The 20,515-nt window shown below is 34.0% G+C and overlaps 1 protein-coding gene across 1 annotated transcript; it reads right to left on the minus strand.

The window, feature by feature from the left end:
* Positions 1 to 1,343: 1,343 nt before the first annotated feature.
* POU1F1 (POU class 1 homeobox 1) lies at positions 1,344 to 17,484 on the minus strand. The gene is made up of 6 exons (XM_006069114.4): positions 17,221 to 17,484; positions 13,669 to 13,740; positions 6,382 to 6,606; positions 3,770 to 3,934; positions 2,960 to 3,020; positions 1,344 to 1,930 (listed from the first exon to the last, which is right to left on the minus strand). The coding sequence occupies exons 1-6, from the start codon at positions 17,360 to 17,362 to the stop codon at positions 1,720 to 1,722; spliced, it is 876 nt and encodes a 291-aa protein (XP_006069176.1). The 5' UTR covers positions 17,363 to 17,484; the 3' UTR covers positions 1,344 to 1,719.
* Positions 17,485 to 20,515: the final 3,031 nt, after the last annotated feature.

Consider the following 20,515-nt stretch of genomic DNA (forward strand, 5'->3'; position numbering starts at 1 on the left):
ATATGTGTTTGTGTGTATATATATATGTGTGTGTGTGTGTATATATGTGTGTGTGTGTATATATATATGTGTGTGTGTGTGTGTGTGTGTATATATGTGTGTGTGTGTGTGTATCTGTATAGTATTTAACACCTCCTGGGTGCTAGATGTGTACTTGAGCATGGATTATCAGGCCACTGAAAACTGATCTTTTTTGTTTGCTTTTAATAATATATCAATGTTTCCAGCTATCCAATTGATGTTGATTATGTGTGCACATACATATATATAATCTACATAGTTTACGATCTGCATAATCCTTAGTCTTTATTAATATTAGAAAAAGCAAGAGACAGGACAGTATATTTAGTAAGCATTCTAAATAAATTTAGTCTAACTGTTCCCATTTTTTGTTACATAAAATAAGTTAGGTAAACATTGCCAGCAGATTGACATTCAAAACGCAAAACAAAGTCACTATTTGATAGTGGTAACACTTTACAGTTTGCTTCTACCTACAAGTTTTAAAGAAGTGCATTCTTTTTTAAATTGAAGTATAGTTGATTTACAACATTATGTTAATTTCAGGTGTACAAGAGTGATTCAGTACTTCTGTAGCTTATCCTCTATTTAAAGGTACTATATAATATTGGCTATATTCCATATGCCCTACAGTGGTGCACAGTCTTATTAATTAAACACATGTTCCTTAAGGTGCAACTCCCTGAATTGAAAAGCTCAATACAGCAAATTTTTTCATTAACAATAAATCGTATTCTAACTAATTAAACCAAAAATGATCCTCTTTTCTGATGGGACCCCAGATGATTTTATAGGTTGTGAGATTTCAAAAATGAGCTATGGTATTAAATTTGACTCTCTTCAAGTTTGTGGCCACTGTTAAGAATAAACTCCCTTGTTCATTTAACAAAGATTTCTTTCCGCTGTGAGCAAAGGCTTTCCCAGGCACTGGAGAAATAGCAAGTAAGCCAGACATCTTCCTTGTACTTTTATAGCTTATAGAAACAGTAGTGTGGGGCTCAAGAATCCATAAAGCATATTTTCCATAGCTAAACATCAAAAAGCTAATGTCTGGGAAGAATAAAAAGATCATAAATTAATATTTCTACAAATTTCTTTTGAAACACTTCTTTGGGCTCTGTGCCCTAATTGTTACTTCAAAGGTATCACTTCTGATTAAGATTTATTCCTAAATGCAATAATAAAATTCTAAGGCACCTCTGGTTCTTAAGTGCAAAACTTTTAGTTCAAACAAACTATTAAAGCTGATGGCAAGCAGGGCATCAGGTAAGGAATTTTATAATTGGATCTTCTCTGGTGATATTCTTTACGGGACATACTGACTAAAATATTAAAAAGCAGATATACAGCCTTTGGGAAAAGAATCTTTAAACTAAAAGAGCACATGTGCATACTCGTGTGTGTGTGTGTGTGTGTGTGTGTGTGTGTTAGGGAGAGATAGAGGGAAAGATATAGTGAGAGGGACAGTATCATTGTTTTAATCCTATTAGTCTTTGGCTTAAAATGTACAGTGTGCCTTCTGAGAATAATTCATCAACATAATTTAAATTGTATTTATTTTTAAAGTAGAAAAGAAACACTTCTGCAAAAATTACTGATGTGATTTTTTGAAGCTAACCAAATAACTAATTTCTATTTTGGCTGGAGAAGAGAAAGGAATGAAAAGTAGAAAAACTCGCTATTACACAATAGGAGAGCCTATCTGCATTCGAGATGCTCCTTAGAAATAGTAAATAAACTCTGATTCAGGCTTGTCTTCACCCGTTTTTCTCTCTGCCTTCGGTTACAAAACCAAACCCTCACCACTTCTTTCTCCAGGTTTAGTTCTTCAGCCATCCGCAGGATCTCCTGAGAGGAAGGCTTATTCTGTTCTCCAAAGTGTCTCTCCAGGGCGTCTTTAGCAGCAATACTGGGAGGTGGGGAGTTGGCAGGAAAGAAGAAGGGAGATGATGGTTTAGGCCCATCAAAATCAAGGTAGGTTACATTTCCTAAATATTAGTATTAACATTAACGTAAAAAGGAAACCTAAAGATGCTGAAAACACCTTCAAAGTTCTTCAACAATAATAAATGTGAAGTTTTTTTGAACATTTAGATGCTTGTCTCATGTAGGCTCCTTTTACCAGAGTCACAGGAAGAAATTAAGGAGGGGAACCCCGACATTGTTTATCCACTTTCTGCCACAAGAGGGCACTGACTTACTGAGAAGAAAATAATTCTGTATGCATTTCTAAATGTCCCCCAGAACTCAGGTTATTGAAATGTTTAGTGTACAACTAACCAACCAAAACAAAACCTGTATTTTAGCAATTCCTCCATGAGCCTCACGGAAACTACAAAAAGATAAATGAACAATCTGGCTTGAAATGCTAGAAGTCATTTTGAACTTTAAGCAACTAAAATACTAGTGACCAGTTTTGTTAATTTGAAATAATATAGATAACATACTGACTTCCCTTGTGGCTCAGATGGTAAAGCATCTGCCTACAATGTGGGAGACCCGGGTTCAATCCCTGGGTCGGGAAGATCTCCTGGAGAAGGAAATGGCAACCCACTCTAGTATTCTTGCCTGGAAAATCCCAGGATGGAGGGAGCCTGTAGGCTACAGTCCATGGGGTCTTTCCCGGAGCAAGATTTATGTCTAAACCGACAGTAGAAACAGTCATTCTTTTTAGCTGTGATTGTATAGCTTCTGTTTTATCCAAAACTTGCAGAGCAAAACTGTTCTTGAATCAAACAATACATATTTTTCCATCAAATTTTAAATTTCCAGCTGCTTCTCAGCAGTAATTTATTGAATGTTGTGCTTTTTCACCTATTTTCTCAATTGCCTCTATTCATTTTTATGTTATATTGAAACTATATTATACTCAAATGTTCATTCCATTTGTAAAATATCATTTTCTTCTCCACTAACTTTTAATATCTCAAAAGTATACCTGATTGTTGTTCTCCGTTTCCTTTTTCTTTCATTTGCACCAACTTTCTCATTGTATAAAGCTGATGTGAAAACAATGAATAATTACAAAAACAAAGCAGGTTTTTTTTTTTTAACTATCAGATTTGGATTTAAAGTTTCTTTATAAAACAATACAAAATAGAATTACCATACATTTTTGTTTTAAATATTTGCAGTATACATCATTTTAGATTACAAGCCCTAGATTAAAATGTTAACACAGAAAATAATATTAACTTTATAAATATTAACAGTTGTCTTTAAATCATACCCTATCTTTGTTGAAACAGTTGCTCTAAATGCTATCAAACCTTGCTCTTTAGCCAGCCTTGACATTCATATAAGTAGATAATTTTTATCACATTAAATTGTTCATCTAGCAATTGCTTGCTATTCACTAGAAAGAACGGTGTGTGCGAATGGTCTGGCTACACTTATATTAGGTTGTAAAAATGATTCATGAATAATTACTACAGTATATAGCACAGCAGGAAAAAATCTGGATACATTAAAAAGAATCATTTCACCACTTTACAACTATGCCACATTGTGTAGAAACTTTCCCTATATATTTTATTCTCTGATTATTTACCTTCTCAATAAATTTATTTCTACACTTTCACTGGCCTTGCTTTTTTTTATAGTGTGATGAAACAAGATACTTATTTTTCATGTCAAAGAGAAAAATCAAACCAAACTTCAAACCTCTCTCTTTAGCACAAATTCAACTGAGGGAAACCATTGTTTTTAGGTTAAAACATCACTGTTTCCAGAAACACAGCTTTTGTACCTCCTACTTGCTCGGCTTCCTCCAGCCATTTGGATAATATTGCTTTTAGTTTGCATGCATTTTTGAAGCTGAGCTGCAGATTTTCAAATCGGCAGATAGTTGTTTGACTGAATTCAGAGCCATGCACAGCTGCCAGAGCTTCCCCGACATTTGTCTGGGTGTATCCTGTGAAAGAACAGCAAAGGCCATCAGCTTCAGTTTTGCAAGAAACACTGATTTTGGTCCACTATTGTATAAATTTATGTAGTATTTTTGTCAACTATTAAATATTGCTTTTAATGATATATTTGTTAGCAATTTAGAATAACAGTAAGGTTATTCAGTGTAGAATTGTCTAGTATTTTAAAAAATTCCTTCTAGTTAATAAGTTAATAATTTAGAAGTCAAAAGAATTCAGATAGGAACATCTGCCATTCATATTTAGCCACATTGGATAAATGTGTTAAACACACTTTGCAAAAATATATAAGAAAAGTTTCTAGACAATGTAGCATAGGTATAAAGTAGTGAAATGATTCTTTTTAATGTATCCAGATTTTTTTTTTTGCCACTGTGCTATATACTGTAGTAATTATACATGAATCATTTTTATAACCTAATATAAGTGTAGTTAGACTATTCTTTGCAACCCCATGGACTATATAGTACATGGAATTCTCCAGGCCGGAATACTGGAGTGGGTAGCTGTTCCCATCTCCAGGAGATCTTCCCAACCCAGGGACTAAATCCAGATCTCCCTCATAGCAGGCAGATTCTTTACCAGCTGAGCCACTGGGAAGCCGAAGAATACTGGAATGGGTAGCCTATCCCTTCTCCAACGGATCTTCCTGACCCAGAAATTGAACTGGGGTCTCCTGCATTGCAGATGGATTCTTTACCAGCTGTTCTACCGGGGAATCCTTAATACACACTTTAGAAGACATTTAAAAATTCTCTCTAATCATTATTATTAGGCATCTGTTGAAATATGCTCAAAATCTATAGATATTAAAATATATGTAAAATATATGGTGATATATCACAAATATTTTTATCTCAACTGTAAGAGTGAAAAATTCAACATGTTGAAGTTAACAAATAAAACTAAGAACTGTGTTTACTTTCCCTAAAAGCATGCTTATTATGAGACTTTGGTCACACAACATTTTATGTATATCACCAAGCATTTATTATATCATTTGGTAATGCTTCTATCTCCAGGCAAAAAGTTTTCATAGATTTTCTCAAACATTCTCAGAATATAGGTTGACAAATGTAATCAATGTAGAATTTGAAACATTCACAGTCATATAAAAAGGAAATTGAAAATGAAGGTCATAAAGATGCCTACTGCTGTGTTTATGACAAACAGTAACTACATATTAATTCAGGGCCCAAGGCTCTATACCTGTATGCATAAAATGATTGCATATGATGCCCATCAATTTATATCATTAAAAGTTACCAATGGCTCAGTCCACAAATGCAGAAGTTTCTACTATCAGTTCAATCCATTAAAAATATATTTCATGCATTTAAATCAAGGTTAATTATTATGATTATTTACATTAAAAACACTTCACCCTAGAAAGTGAGCAAAGGCTATGAACAGATCGTTCACAGAAAAGGAATTACAAATGACTGTCCAACACATGAAAAAACTTCTTTCGCTCTTCACTCATAAGGGAAATTTAAAATGAAACTGCTACTTTCACCTAACTGATTTGCAAAGGTCCAAAAGATTAATAGCATTTTTTCCCTTCAATAACTATTTTTTATTCTACATGCAAGTCACTGTTCCAAGTGCTGAGGATATGCCATTAAGGAGAAAGCAAAAGGAAATAAACAAAAAACTTCTGCCTTAACAGAATTCATATTCTGAAGAGTGGCAAAGGAGATACTCATGGTGGCAATAAGATTTGTTAGAACTTACATAGAGACCAATTTGACATCTACTGAAATTACAAATACACATACTCTTCAATCAAACAATTTTGCTTTTAACACTTTCCCTGCACATATATTTTTATCGGTGCAAAATGCTATTTATGAAGTTAATCATTGCATCAATGTCTTCAGTAACATAAGATTGAAGACCATCTAAATTCCATCAGTAGGAGACTGGTAATATATTCATAAAATGGAATTGAGAGATGCATTAAAAAGAAGAGCTCTCTAAAAAACTAATACTGAAAGCTCTCCAAAATAGTCAAATGAAAAACGTCTATATGAAGAAATACATGAATTTGCTTATATGAATATGCATAGAATAGAAGGATTCACAGAAACTAATAACATTGATAAACAGGAAGGATAAGCAGAGGGATACAATTCGCACAGCTTTTTAGCCTTTGAATCACACAAAGGTATTAATTCAAATAAAACAAAGGTATTTCTAAACTTATGTTTGAAAAGGAGACCATTAATTTAGAAATCTATATATTTTGGCTGCTAAGAATTTACAAGGAAATGAAGGTTGCTATAGGTTTTCATAATTCAAGTAACTTACATCCACAGTAGAGATGTAGCATGAGAACTGTCTTAGACTTCTGAGCAGCGTGTAATAGATTAAACAGTAATAAAGACTTTGCAAGACGGAGTTATGTGTCCCACAGCTGTTAACAAGCACCTACCTAGCTTAATTCTTCTCACTTTAAACTCATTGGCAAACTTTTCAAGTTCTCGGATTTCTGGAGAATCCATGTCTATTGGCTCTTCAACCAATTTGCTTTTCCGCCTGAGCTCCTGCTTGAAATCAGCGGCAGTGAGGTCCTCTGAAAGGAGAGGCTGATGCATGGGAGGAAAACCATGACTCAACGTGTGGTCAGGAAACTTATAAAGACAAGGGGTTAAGCTCCCTGTAACAACAAGAAAAGGACCATTTGTAATTATCCCTCATTTTGATACAAGGAAAATTTTGGCCCATCAGATTGTTCTGTGACAGCCAGTCTCAGTTCTAAAAGGTTAACTGACATTTGCTTTTCTGAAGTAGAAGTCAGTGTAGCTTAGTTTAAATGGGATCATTTTTTTCCACCTTCCTGGGAGCAGCGAAAACAAAGATAATGCAAAGCCAAAGGAAAGAACCACGGACTTGCAAATAATTTAAATAGAAATAAGCAAATTTCAAAAAAGTGTGAGTTTTCCATCATTGTTTTTCTCTTAAAAGACTTTCATAGCGGTCCAGTGGTTAAGACTTCATCCTTCCAGTATAGGGGGCGTGGGTTTGATTCCTGGTTATGGAATTCAGCATGGCTCCCCAAAAACAAACAAACAAAAATCTTTTCATCTGTTATTGTGAATCTGAGGTTCAACTCTACCAGAATGTATATTTTCTTAATTATAATCAAGGTGTATGTTAAGTGCTATGCTGGGAAATTTTCATAGCATTGAAAAATTGATTTTACAGCATTAAGAAATCCAATGTTTTATCCGTAAATGCTTAATTTAGTAAAGGCAGGTAAAAAGAAAATTATGAGAACAAAAAATACATTAATAAGGTTTAAATAGATTTAATGTTGACAAAAAGTAACTTTTAAAGATCTATTAGAAGGTCAGTAACAAGATTCTTGCAAAATATACTATGATGGAATCATTTCTTGATTACTATTTAAGAACAAAAAGTAAGTGTCAAGGAAGGGTGCAATTCTACATATGATACATGCTGCTGCTGCTGCTGAGTTGCTTCAGTCGTGTCCGACTCTGTGCCACCCCATGGACAGCAGCCCACCAGGCTCCTCTGTCCCTGGGATTCTCCAGGCAAGAATACTGGAATGGGTTGCCATTTCCTTCTCCGAGATATGATACATAATCCCTCATAAATGATGAAGCACTGAATCCATTGAGTTAGTTAAATGAGAAATCTCAAAAAACTACATGATTTAATGGTTTAATTGCTTCTAGATTTCATTCTTCACTTGGAAAGAAGAGAGTATCTCAGTCAGGGAGTATTGGTGACAGGATGGTATAAGCCAAATTCCCACACATTTTATTTCTGTTTTCTTCAGCAGTATATTACATTTTTATTCATAAGGATTTCACTTTATATTAAATGACACAGGTATAACCAAGACATTTTGATATAAATAAAATATTCAATAATTAATCATTTTTCTTATGAGTATAAATTAAATATAAATGACTATAGAATATAGGCAGTAATCATTCTTAGAAACTTACTAAAAAATACATCAGTTTTATGCTACTTATAATTTCTCTATAAATACAGTCAGAAATCAGACATGAGTAATAGTGTATTTTGCCAGAATATATAAATCTTAAATTAATATATCAATATGTAATGAGCAAAGAATATTGCAAGTCAGTAAGTTGTTGGCTCATATTATTTATATGAGAAAATATAATTTTGAAATGTACCCCTATCCAGTAGACTATTATTTTTCTGAAACAAAATACATACAAGTGAGAAATTAAGCAAAACATCATAAAATAAGTATAGCTGTTTCATGGATATAAAAAAACGTACAAAAGAAACTATTTCTGTCTAAAGCAATTCATATTACTTTCAAAAATCAAAACTATCCAGTTTTTTGTTGTTGTTGTTAATCATCCACTTTTTGCTTTAGTGGGTGGTACATTGAATAGACCAGATACAATTTTAAAAAGCAATTTTATCAATTTTTAATTTATTACAAAATTCAATTTTTTAAATGTTTGTTACATTTTAACAGAGCTCATTTTTGGCCTACTATTAATTTTAGATTTCTACTAGTTAAGTAAAATACTAATATGTAAAAAAATTTATCACCTTTATGTTAACATTTACTTAATATTTATATAAGGACTTTTGTTTTATTTTCAGAGAAAAAAGTGTGTATTTTTTTATCCACAATTTAAAATTCATATAAAAACAAATAACTTTCCTTGGGTGCTAAGATGAATTCACTATACAATTGAAACTAGAAGTGAAGCCCTGTGAACACCGCAATAAGCCACATCAATAATCAGTTCATTTTTCAGGTAATCTGTACTCAGGGAAATCAGATGACTCAAAGATTCTGCATCTTAAATATGTTTGGCCACATTAAACAAATGCTTTCAAACAAAAGTTTTATAAATATTTACAAAAATATTGGAAGTGTGCCATCTCTATTTAGGGAAAAATTTAAAGCTAGTGTATACATTATAAATACTCTGGCGAAATGGACATTTAGAAAATAAATTTGAACATGAGTCCATAAAGAGTATACAAGAAATACCATGTTCAAAAGTTTGGCATCTAGAGGAGGAAGGAAAACACAATGTGTGCTGCGTTATTTTTCATTAACTGAAAGTATCCACAATTATCCACAGGGACACAGTTTTCCTGAAACTAATGTTAAACAGAAATTTGGGACAGTCACAAGCACAGTCAGACAAACTGATTTCTATTATATGATCCTATATTTGGGGGAAAATGGGGATTGATTGGTATAGTATATGTGACAAGGTATTTTAAAAGGTTTTTCTAAAGCCTGGAATATTAAGAAGTCGGGGTTTGAGCACGGAGAGAAAAGATGCAGGAAGTTGTGTGCCACAGAAGTTTCATGAATATTTTCCAAAACACTGATAAACCAAACTTATCTATAAGCCTAGAACAAGTGCACACCTAAATAGCTTGGAAGGGTTTGTACATTCTTTACAGTCCAAGATGGATTTTCACCCTGCAGAGTAATCCACCATAGCCTCTCTGAACTGCTCTGCATGGACTTCTGGATGGCAGAGGAGGGAGAGGAACAAAGTTAAGTCTTTAAAAGCAGAAGATGGGAAGCTGAGGTCCAGCGTGCCTTACAGCACCTGATTCAGGGCCCCACGATAGGGGGCAGACTGCTTTTCTGCAGCACGTGGCTCAGCCAGATGCTAACTGACAACATCTCTGAGGTTGTGGGCTAGAAGCTTTAAAAGAACAAACAGGGGAAGCAGAAGGACATAGTAAAATACCCCCACCTTGCTGTAGAGATGCACAGCACAGTTCATTTAAATATTTCCATTTATTTTCTTTTTTTTACGTTCACGCATGACAATGTGAAACAAATCATAAATTTGAATTGTGATTTTTTTTTCTCTTTTGTGCATTGCTACATCCTATCCACATATAAACAGGTCTTCTGCCTAGTTCTGTAAATTAGGTTGATTTGGAGCTCAGCCATGGCCATTTGTTTACAGATTGCCTGCGGCTGCTTTTGAGTTGTGAAGTTGAGACAGATGCTACATAATTTCAGGAAAAATACACAGTGTCCATGCTACTGCAGGCGCCTTTCATGATCCAGAGGCAAAAGATGGTCAGAATGACTCCTTCCCTTAGTGTCAACACATCCAGAATAAGTGAGGCAAAAAATAAAACTAAATAAAACAAAAAAGAAAAAAGGAAATGGAAAAAAGACAATTTAAGAATGAAGAGATGGCCTCCAAAGTAGACTGTTTTCCTATGTAAATGTGAAACGTATTTCTGGTACCTTTTGTCCTAGCCCAGGTGGAAAAGACACTTTTTAGCTATATTCATCTTTTATTCTTATTATCCACATCTCATTAAAAAAGAGCATTCATCTCCTTGAATAATTTTCCAACATCAGCTATTTTGCTTTTCTCTTAAGATCAATTTTTAATCAAGGACTCTTACTGCACATCTTGGGTGGCCATTAAAACACATAACCTTGCTGGGTTTAGCAATCATTACCATGTAGCTGATTTGCCCAGTTTACACAGGATGGTGGGCAAGGTACACAGCTCGTTAAGTTTGTTTTCCTACTTTCACCCAGCTTTACAAATGAGAACAGACACCACCTTGTATACCCAGAAATCAGAATTTTGAAAGGTTTTTGTTATTAGTTTTCTTTTGTGTTTATCTAGAAGAGATTTTTGAATAGTATTTGTAATTCCCTGTTTCCTATTATCCATGCTGTAGGCTGTTGAATTATTTAAGTACTTAGGAGAGAAGAAACAGAAGAAGAAATTTAACTATGAATGTATCTGAAGAGAAGGTCAAGGAGAAAACCAGGCTAAGTTGGTAGAAAGCTGCCACAACTCAACTCAGATAGAGCTATGTATGGTACCCATCACAACTTGGATGTGAAGAGACTAACATTTTGAGATGCTACCTTGAACGAGGTTTATAATTAGTTCCTGGTGTGGCTAATTCATTTCACCCCACCAATCATTCTCTTTGATATCTCCACACCTGGACTATGAGGCACAGAGGATTCATCTGATGATTAGAATCCGTCCTACCAACCTTAGCTTAAAATATGAGCTGTAGGTCTTGCTTTCCAGTGAGTTATTAATTTAATGAAATGCTCAGACTACATATAAGCATCAGAGCATAGGGATAAAATAACCATATTCAAATAAAGCAATTTCACACCCTTTGAAATATTGCTCTTTGTGCAGCTTCACTTTTATATGGAGTATGTGACAATGAACCTTCGTTGTTGGTGATTAGAGGCTTCGGTGGATTGTGTGGAAGTGGCTGATTTGATGAACGCCTGAGACTTCTCAGAAAATTCAAATGACATTACCAGGTTTCTCTTGTGTATTTTAAACCTTTTCTGAATTCCTGAATATTCTGAATCCCTGTGTTTTATGACTCAATTTGTGTAGCTTCTCTTGGGATGACAGCAGAAAGGTTCAGATTCTCTGAGATTTAATCTGCCGTGATGCAAAGGCTAATACTGAATATATTTCAAAATAGTGACATTGTAACAAATTACAAAGCACATCACATTTTAATGATCTCCCTCTCAAAAATATTCAAATATAATCTCTATGCTTGACATGGTGAATTTTTCTTTCAGCGACAAAATATATGTAATTTTGGTTTAAGACCACAGCGATACCTCCAAAGCTTAGGACATCCATTTTTTTCATTATTATCACCAACCTGGGCTTTGAATCATTTTAAAAGGTTTTTCCAAAGACCTCTCCTTTTTAACTTCTAATGGAGATGAAAGTTTGCTGAGGGCCTGCTGAGGAAACTTGGACCAGCACAACCAGAGTTGCCTGTGGACTCTCAGTGTGAACCTGGGCTTGTTATCTGCAACCCTGGAAACAGGAAGGAAGTCAGATTTCTCAGGCCAGCTGTGAACTCAGCAGCTTCTACCTATATCTGGTGGGAGGAAGGTAGTAGTAAAAATCATCTCACAGTGTTTGGTCTGAGTGCTAACCTCCACTCATTGCTGCTGCCCCTTGCTGGGTGCAGAGATGACTTAAGTTGCACGTGGGTTCCTGGGAATTACTGTGAAGGAACAGCAAGGACTCTCTCCTCCAAGAAAGAGTAGCACATGTCTATGAGCTCGTCATTTCTTGTCTCTGTAATTCAAGGGTGGTGGAGGCCACAGAAAGCATTTGACCGGCACCGCTAGTGACTAAATGCACATTGTTCCACTATTTTTATAATGAAAGTAGTTCATCTTCAACGAGAGGTCCTCTCATTAACCATGAATACTGATTAACAGCTAAGTACACGAATCATAAATGGTCCATTCTCACAGAGGAAGAAAAATATGACTTTCCTTATTTTTTAATTATTGAAGAGAGACATTAGGATTTAAAGGTAACCATTAAGAACATCAGTTTTCACTTCATCATAAAGGTGAGGATATAAGTTTATTCAGAATGCTTTCTAACAGAATGTAGGAAAAGCTAATTTGTTCTAGAATATATTATTTTAAAGTTTTAATGTTTTATTTAGTGTTAATTTGAGAAATTTTTAGAAATTAAAGGTTGGTGAACTAAATTCTTTGTTCAATTTAATTTCAAATTTATAGGCATAAATCTATGTTTGATTTTTTAATTACCTACTTGGATAACAACTATTACACAAGCATGCATACACACGTTTATATTTTTCACATAGAACATTAGTAGTTTATTGTCACTGAAATTATTTCTTGCTGCAGAAATAAATATAGAAGATTGAGATTTCTAAATAATTTCTGTGCACAAAAAAATTACTGTATAGCCGTGGTCTAAAATTAAGTCATAAATTTTGTGATGAGTGGATCTCTTAGGTCAGATTTTCTTTCCCTTAAGAAAGTTGCTAACAATACCTTCATTTAAGTGTCAGCAAACAAGATAGTTTATCTTGATATAGTGATGCTTTCTTTATCCAGAGGGAAATAAGTATGTAACTTATACTATTTCAATCTTATCCAAGACTCAGAGCATCTCAGGCAGGGCTGCCAAGGATTCAACTATGGCTAAAGCTGCTGCAAATCTCTCTTAGCCTTCAATGTCTTATTTATCTTTACAGACCAAATGGCCAAAAGAAATACTGTGATGAGGAATATGCTCTATAAGTTAGTCTATCTGCTTTGGTAGCCACAAAAGATTATTAAGCACTTTCCTGTTTTATTTTAAATTTAGGAACTGAAGGAATAGCCAAAATCTCAAGGGACAATGATGACTATTAAGTTCTGTACCTCATAATCATTAACTCTGTTGGTATGGAGGCGGGCAATGAAGTGGTCATTTAAAGCTTTTGCTGACTTGCTCACTGTTGGCAACTGAGGAATTTTAAATCTGACCTTATTTTAGTTAATTTACTTTTAAATTTAAATAGTTACATAAGGCTAGCAGCCTCCTTATTATTACTGGAGACAAGCCCACCAATGGCATAACCAAGTGACAATTAGCAGTTTGGCAACAGAGAATCAGAATAAAAATCATACAAAGCAAACACAGGAGTTAAGAAGCATAGCAGTTCATTTCAGGATTGTGGAGAGCAGCAGTGATCAAGTGTAACTATTATGATCTCTGAAGGCATCACAGATCAGGGACCATTATAGTAAGTGGTGGATTTAGCAGCAATTTCTAAGGTTAGGAGATCTGAATTTCATGATACACTCTGGTCAAGATTCCCTTCGACCGAGAAAATGCATCCAAGCGTCCCCAAACTCAATCTTATGTGTAAAGACAATTGTTCTTACCTGCCATCACGCCATAGGTGGATGACTGGTTTCCATAATGACAGGAAGGGACAGAATAATGAAGTCCTGTTGCTGTGTTTCCCAGCGTTGTCACCACAAAACATGTGCACAAACATTTAGGAGTTTGGACCAAAGACAAAATAGACGGGACTGGTAAGAAAATGTATGAGGATTCAAGACACATTCGTTTCATTTCAAAAGTACACATTTATGCTATTCTTAAAGTTATATGCCAGTAATTTGTTCTCATTTGGGGGCAGTTCTCTGATGAGTATGCTAAAACTAGGGGTTGACATTTTTCCCAAGTAACGAGTTCATGAATCATCACAGTGGACTAGAGCCTTCATTAATTATATCCAGTGCTCTGGGTTGGCGTGACTGACCAGTTTTAACCTTGGTGGGCTACAGTCCATGAGGTTGCCAAGTGTCGGACATGACTGAGTGACTGAGCGCATGCACACAACTGGAAGCTGCAGAATTCTTGCAGGTTTCACCCAATGTAGACATTGCAAAGAACTGACCAGAGGATAGTCTCTTAAAATTCTCATATAACATGGTACTATAAAATTGTCTTTTTCTGGAGCAATGAATACAGAAATCAACTCATAATGTGTCTTTACTTTTACTTCTGCTTATTCACCTAATAAATTTCTTCCATCAAAGAGGAAGTGGCAGAGCCACTAGCCTTTTATTGGGTATGATCATGAAACTCCATTAAATTCAGAGGCTTACAAAAACTCTGTGACAATGTACACTGTATTTAGGCTGGTATTGAAACCATGAGCTTGTAGATTTTCTCCATGCACACAATTAATTGAACAATTCTAATGATGAAGCTGATCAAAAAATAAGTTCATCGATCACTGAGTAACTAGAGGTTTATAAAGGTTGAATCCAGCATAAATTTAACTTCATTTATAAATAGCTACAACTGTCATTGAATTGAGGTGTACTTTGAAATTAAATTTGAATTACTTAACTTTTATCAAGCTTTCAACATGAATCACAATGGACTATTAACAATAAAATCACTAATCAATGTTTTCTTATGTATCTTATTTTTTACTTTTTCCCATTATATCCTGAATAGAGTGGTGGATTTTCAAAAATATAATTGTATCTTCTTGAATAATATGAGATATTAGAAGAGATTTATAATCCTTTTTGAAAATATATAGTCTATCAATTAAAGACAGAAAGTAAAACATTTTCCCTAACTATAACTCATTTTTAATATTTTAAAGTATCTGTATAAATTTTCATTTTACAACTGACACATAGAACTAAAGTCATTTTGTGTTATAATGATTTCTATGCATTCCAAAATTAAACAAACATGAAACGCACTGAATATCCAACTGCTCCTCTCATTATGCTGCTGCTGCTGCTAAGTCGCTTCAGTCGTGTCCAAGTCTGTGCGACCCCATAGACAGCAGCCCACCAGGCTCCCCCGTCCCTGGGATTCTCCAGGCAAGAACACTGGAGTGGGTTGCCATTTCCCTCTCATTATAATCATTTCTAATTCTTTACCTAGACAATTAGATATATATGATTACAATTTGATGGAGAAATTATAAAATCAATGCTATTGCTATTTAAAACAATAACAATAGCCATTTAGGACATTTTTACTAATTAGGAATTTTTTTACCTCCAAGGTTTAAATTCCTTTTGTTTTGCTGATTTGGGGAAGTCATATAAATGACAAGCTAATTTACTAGATACATTATTTATTTAATTTTATTTTTTTTAAATAAATAGGGTTTTGAGCTTAAACCTGCTTATTTTTAACCTCAATTCCAATTTTTATTCTAGCCAAATACTATCACATACAGTATATTATGCAAAAAATGCATTATCCTTCTCATTCTCAATCTATTTAAATGTCCATTATTTAAAATACACAATTAGCTATGTGATAATTGTATGGGAAGAGTCCAGGAGATAGTGAAGGACAGGGAAGTCTGGCATGCTGCAGTCCATGGATTGCAAAGAGTTGCAGAGTTCAGACTTAGCGACTGAACAATACAACAATATGTGATAATTGTTTAAATTTACTTATACCACACCTCTTCATAAAAATACTTTATTACATTTTTTTAAAACCATGTTTGAGGATATTTGCATCAGTATATGTTTAATTAAATTCTGAAACTCTTCAGTAGATAAAAAACATCTCTACATTAATAATTTTCCCCAAATCTGGATAATATGATCTTCAGATATTTGAAAATTCTGTTGAAGATTAACACCAAACTTACATATAACTTTCAAAGCTGCTTAATTTTAACAAAATATAAGGCTAAAATATTTTAAATTGGCATATAAATGTGTCAACTCAAATTGATTTTTAAATTTATAAAATTTAGCTCATATTTAGATTGCTTTACAAGTGAGAAGTGCTATTAAACAGACATTTACCCAAGACATTGTTTATTAATCAAAACCCTTTGTTACTGAGTAAAAATTAGACACATTAACAAAACATATTTATTTGCTTGGTTGTGTTTGAGACAATATATTTGAATTAATTTTAATTTTCATCTAAGAAAGTTATATAAGAAAATATAAAAACTTGATTAAAGGTTGAAATTTCTTCAGAACTAAATCTTGAAAAAATTCAAATCAGTTCATGGGTTCTAAATATTATATTGCCTCTAGCCTAGATGGGAGGGGAGTTTGGGTAAAAAAGGATATAGTATATGTATGGCTGAATTCCTCTGCTGTCCATCTGAAAATATCACAGCATTGTTAACCGACTATACTCCAATATAAAATAAAAAGTTTTAAAAATAAACAAATAAATATTATATTGCCTCTAGACTTGGTTTCTGAGTTTTTAATTATTCTAAAGAAGTTAAGTGTATTTAAAGTGAAAGTGTTAGTCGTTCAATTGTGTCTGACTCTTTGCAACCCCATGGACTGTAACCTGCCAGGCTTCTCTGTCCCTGGACTTCTCCAGGCAAAAATAGTGGAGTGGGTTGCCATTCCCTTCTCCATGGGATCTTCCTGACCCAGGGATCAGACCTGGGTCTCCTGCATTGTAGGGAGATTCTCTACCATCTGAATAAAGTGTATTTAAACATCTAATTATTTTATTCTTTGAAACCCACTGTTGTTGGTATTAGGAATCATTCAGTTGTGTTTACTAAAAGGTGTACGGCATTTTTTAGACATGGTAGTAAATGTAATCTAAAAACCAAATAAATCTCTAAGAGGAAAAAAAAAATCACCTTTTAAATTATTTTACACTATTTCTTTAGTTTTACTCTTTATCCATACATGTTTGCATAGAAATGGTTTTCAGACTCACTGTTTACTTATATAGAAGACAGATCTCTATAATAAAATCAACAATACTTGAAATTACTACACTTACTAATATTTCTTGAATATTTTCTTAGGCATTTTGTCTTCTTTAATATCCTGAATATTTAACTTAATACACATTAAAATTTTTTAAAAAATGAGATTCTAAACTAACAAGATTCAAAGCACCCATCCTGACATCTTAAGGCGCAGCCGCATGTAGACCGTTATTGAAGTTAGTACCTGTGGACATCACGTTGGTGGCGTGGTTGGAGACCGGTAGGCACTCCGCAGCACTGGGATGCATTATCAGAGGCAGAGTTGCAGAAGACTCAGAATTCAGAGGTATAAAGGTATCAGTCGAAGTAAAAGGTTGGCAACTCATTCCCACAAAAGAATAGAAACGGAGAAGAGGTGCCACTCCTCAAGTCAGTTTTATTATATTACCATCTCAAAGGGCCGTTTCAAATCTCACTACCTGCATATATACATCAGGGAGGCTCTGAAGCACCAAGAGAGCGCATGCTGGTATTTATACTGCAGGGAAATCCCTTTATACATGTTAATCATCTTTTCCCAGGGGTATTGCTTTATCAATCTGGACAGTCTTCCTTCTTACCCAAACATAATCCATGCCCAAGAGGGGAAGCTGGTTCTTGGGTAGGGAATGAAGGCAAAGGAGAAATCTGAAACTCAATTTGACAACTTCAGTGATTCAGATCTTTTAGAAAGGAATCAAGAACTTAATAAAAAACTGTCCCTCAAAGAAATAATGCTGCAATGAATTGAAAGATACTGGATGCCTCTTTGCTACGAATACAATGACAAATTTATATGCATGAGATTTTTTTCCCCTTTTTTCTGATAACTTCATTAAATCTGAAAAATAATATAAAAGTACAGGACACAATTTTAAGAAGCAGACTCTTTAAAAAGAAGCATAGAAGACTAAATGTGAGAATGACTATATTACTGACTACTGATTCATACACAGTGCAATCCTGAAAAACTGTAAGAACAACTGAACTTTTCCTATATCATAAATAGGAAATGATAAAATATTACAGTTGGAGTCATTTGTAGACAAGATGAACATGAGCGACAGTATCTCTTTCTTGATTTCAATTTGCTCAACCGGATGTACCCACTTAGTGAGCTCTTACTAGATGGCAACACTGTTCTAGTCACTTTCCACAGTTATGTCAGCAAATTTTACAGCATCTTTGTGAGATCTGTACCATTCTCACTAAGCTTAATTCTGCCAGATCCTCTGCTCCAGAGGATCCTCTGCCATTCTGCTCCAGAACCTCCACTGGGCACAAACGTTCCACACAAAATATATTGACATTATAAGACTATGAAAAAAAATACTATAAATAATTGTTTTGATGATAATTATCTGTATGATAATTTCACAATGATCATGGTTTCTACATATAAATAAATGAATGCAATACTATCTTTAGAATGTATACTAGGGATGATATAGGGATGAGAGGTAACCTGACAAACATAGATATTATTGACATTAGTAAGAACTTATGCTCCATCCGATTTTTTTGAAATTTTATATCATGGAATGTTTAACTTGGAATTGTTTGCTTCGTGCTAAATTTAATATTAATGTTGATGAGAATAGGCTTTCAAAAATTGAAATTTGAATGCTTTGTCATTAACCAATTATTTTGTAGAAAAAAAAGTTCGTTAGATATTGTATGAAAAATATTTATTCTAAAAATGACATATTTTTCATTCTGAATTCTCTTTTAAGTTCCATTAGTCTTCACTAATGAGAGAAGAAGGTTACAAGTAATCAAAAGTATTTATTTTACTCTTGCAGAATTCTTGTAATTTTTAGACTTCACATATACAAAAATGTATTTGAAATACATTTTAATTTTTAAAAATTTAAGAAAATTTTTATAAAGAGAATTTGCTAAGAAAATTTAGTTAAAAAATTAAACTAAATGGTATTTAGAAAGAATAGCACTTCAAAATTTCTCCTAACAATTTTTCTATAGTTTAAGTCATTGGAATATGTCAGTAAATTATATCAACCCAATAATAAAGAGGGGCACTGTAAAACTTGCCTGGAACAGCAACAAAGAACTTCACCAGTATTTGCCATGCTACCTAATATTCTAAAATTGCAATTTTACACGTAATTTCTTTAATAGTGATTTATTAATTTTTGACTATTTGTGCTGTGAAGTGGAAACCACACTGTTAGAGTTAAAATTGTGTATAGCCAGGAAATAGATGTTCACATTATAATCTTTACTTAGCACTGTAAATTATTAATTTATCAGATTTTTAAATCAGCTTTTGTAAATAGTTTTCCCTTTGCTGATTATTGAACTGTATAAATCTATTACAATTTAGCCAGTTGTCTACATCTTTATTATTTCTTTATTGTTTGTATTGCTTTTTGCTTTTCACTTCTATATGTGTGTGCCAAGTCACTTCAGTCATGTCCAACTCTTTGCGATCCTATGGACTGTAGCCCACCAGGCTCCTCTGTCCATTGAATTCTCCAGGCAAGAATACTGGAGTGGGCTGCCATGTCCTCCTCCAAGGGATATTCCCAACCCAGGGATCGAACCTATATCTCTTATGTCTCCTGCATTGGCAGGCAGGTTCTTTACCACTAGTGCCACTTATATATATACACATACACACACATACAATGCAATTAACTCTTTGTCCAAAATATTTTTTTACACAATGCATTTTTATAATTTATCTGTAGGCTTGTTTTGAATATCCCTCCTTTAGGATGGATTCTTAGAAATGGAATTATGAGTTTGCCTTATGATATTTTTAAAGTTCTTGAAAACAGTCTCAAATTGCTATAAGGACAAAAGATTTTTTAAAGCACACTTTTAGGTTCACAGCAAAGTAGAGCAGAAAGTACTAAAGGTTCTTGTATGCACTCTGCCCCCACATATGCACAGTCCTCCTCAATATCAATATCTTGCACCAGAGTGATATATTCGTTACAACTGATGAACTGATTTGTTGTAACTGATTTGTTACAACTGATAATGATACATTATTATCACCCAAAATCCACAGTTTATACAAACGTTCACCCCTGTGTCTTCTACTAGCTTGAACAAATGTTTAATGACGTGTATCAACTATTGCAGAATAATACAGAATAGTTTCACTGCTCTAAAAATCCTCCCCTTGCTCGGCCTATCATTCTTCCCTTCCTCCTAACCCCTGGACCCACTGATCTTCATAGTTCTGTCTTTTCAGAATGACAGGTGTTTGGATTCATACAGTATGTAGATTTTTCACATTGGCTTCTTTCACTTGGTAATATGCATTTATGTTTCCCCTAGCTCTTTTTAGGGTTTATAAATCCTTTCTTTTTAGCTCTGAATAATATTCCATTGTTTGGATGTACCGCAGTTTATCCGTTAACCTACTGAAGGACATCTCCTTACTTCCAAGTTTTGATGATTATGAATGTGTATGCTCAGTTGCTTCAGTTGTGTCCGACTCTTTGCTATCCTGTGGGCTATAGCCCACC

Source organism: Bubalus bubalis, chromosome 1 (assembly GCF_019923935.1).
Source record: "Bubalus bubalis isolate 160015118507 breed Murrah chromosome 1, NDDB_SH_1, whole genome shotgun sequence".
NCBI classification, from domain to species: Eukaryota; Metazoa; Chordata; class Mammalia; order Artiodactyla; family Bovidae; genus Bubalus; species Bubalus bubalis.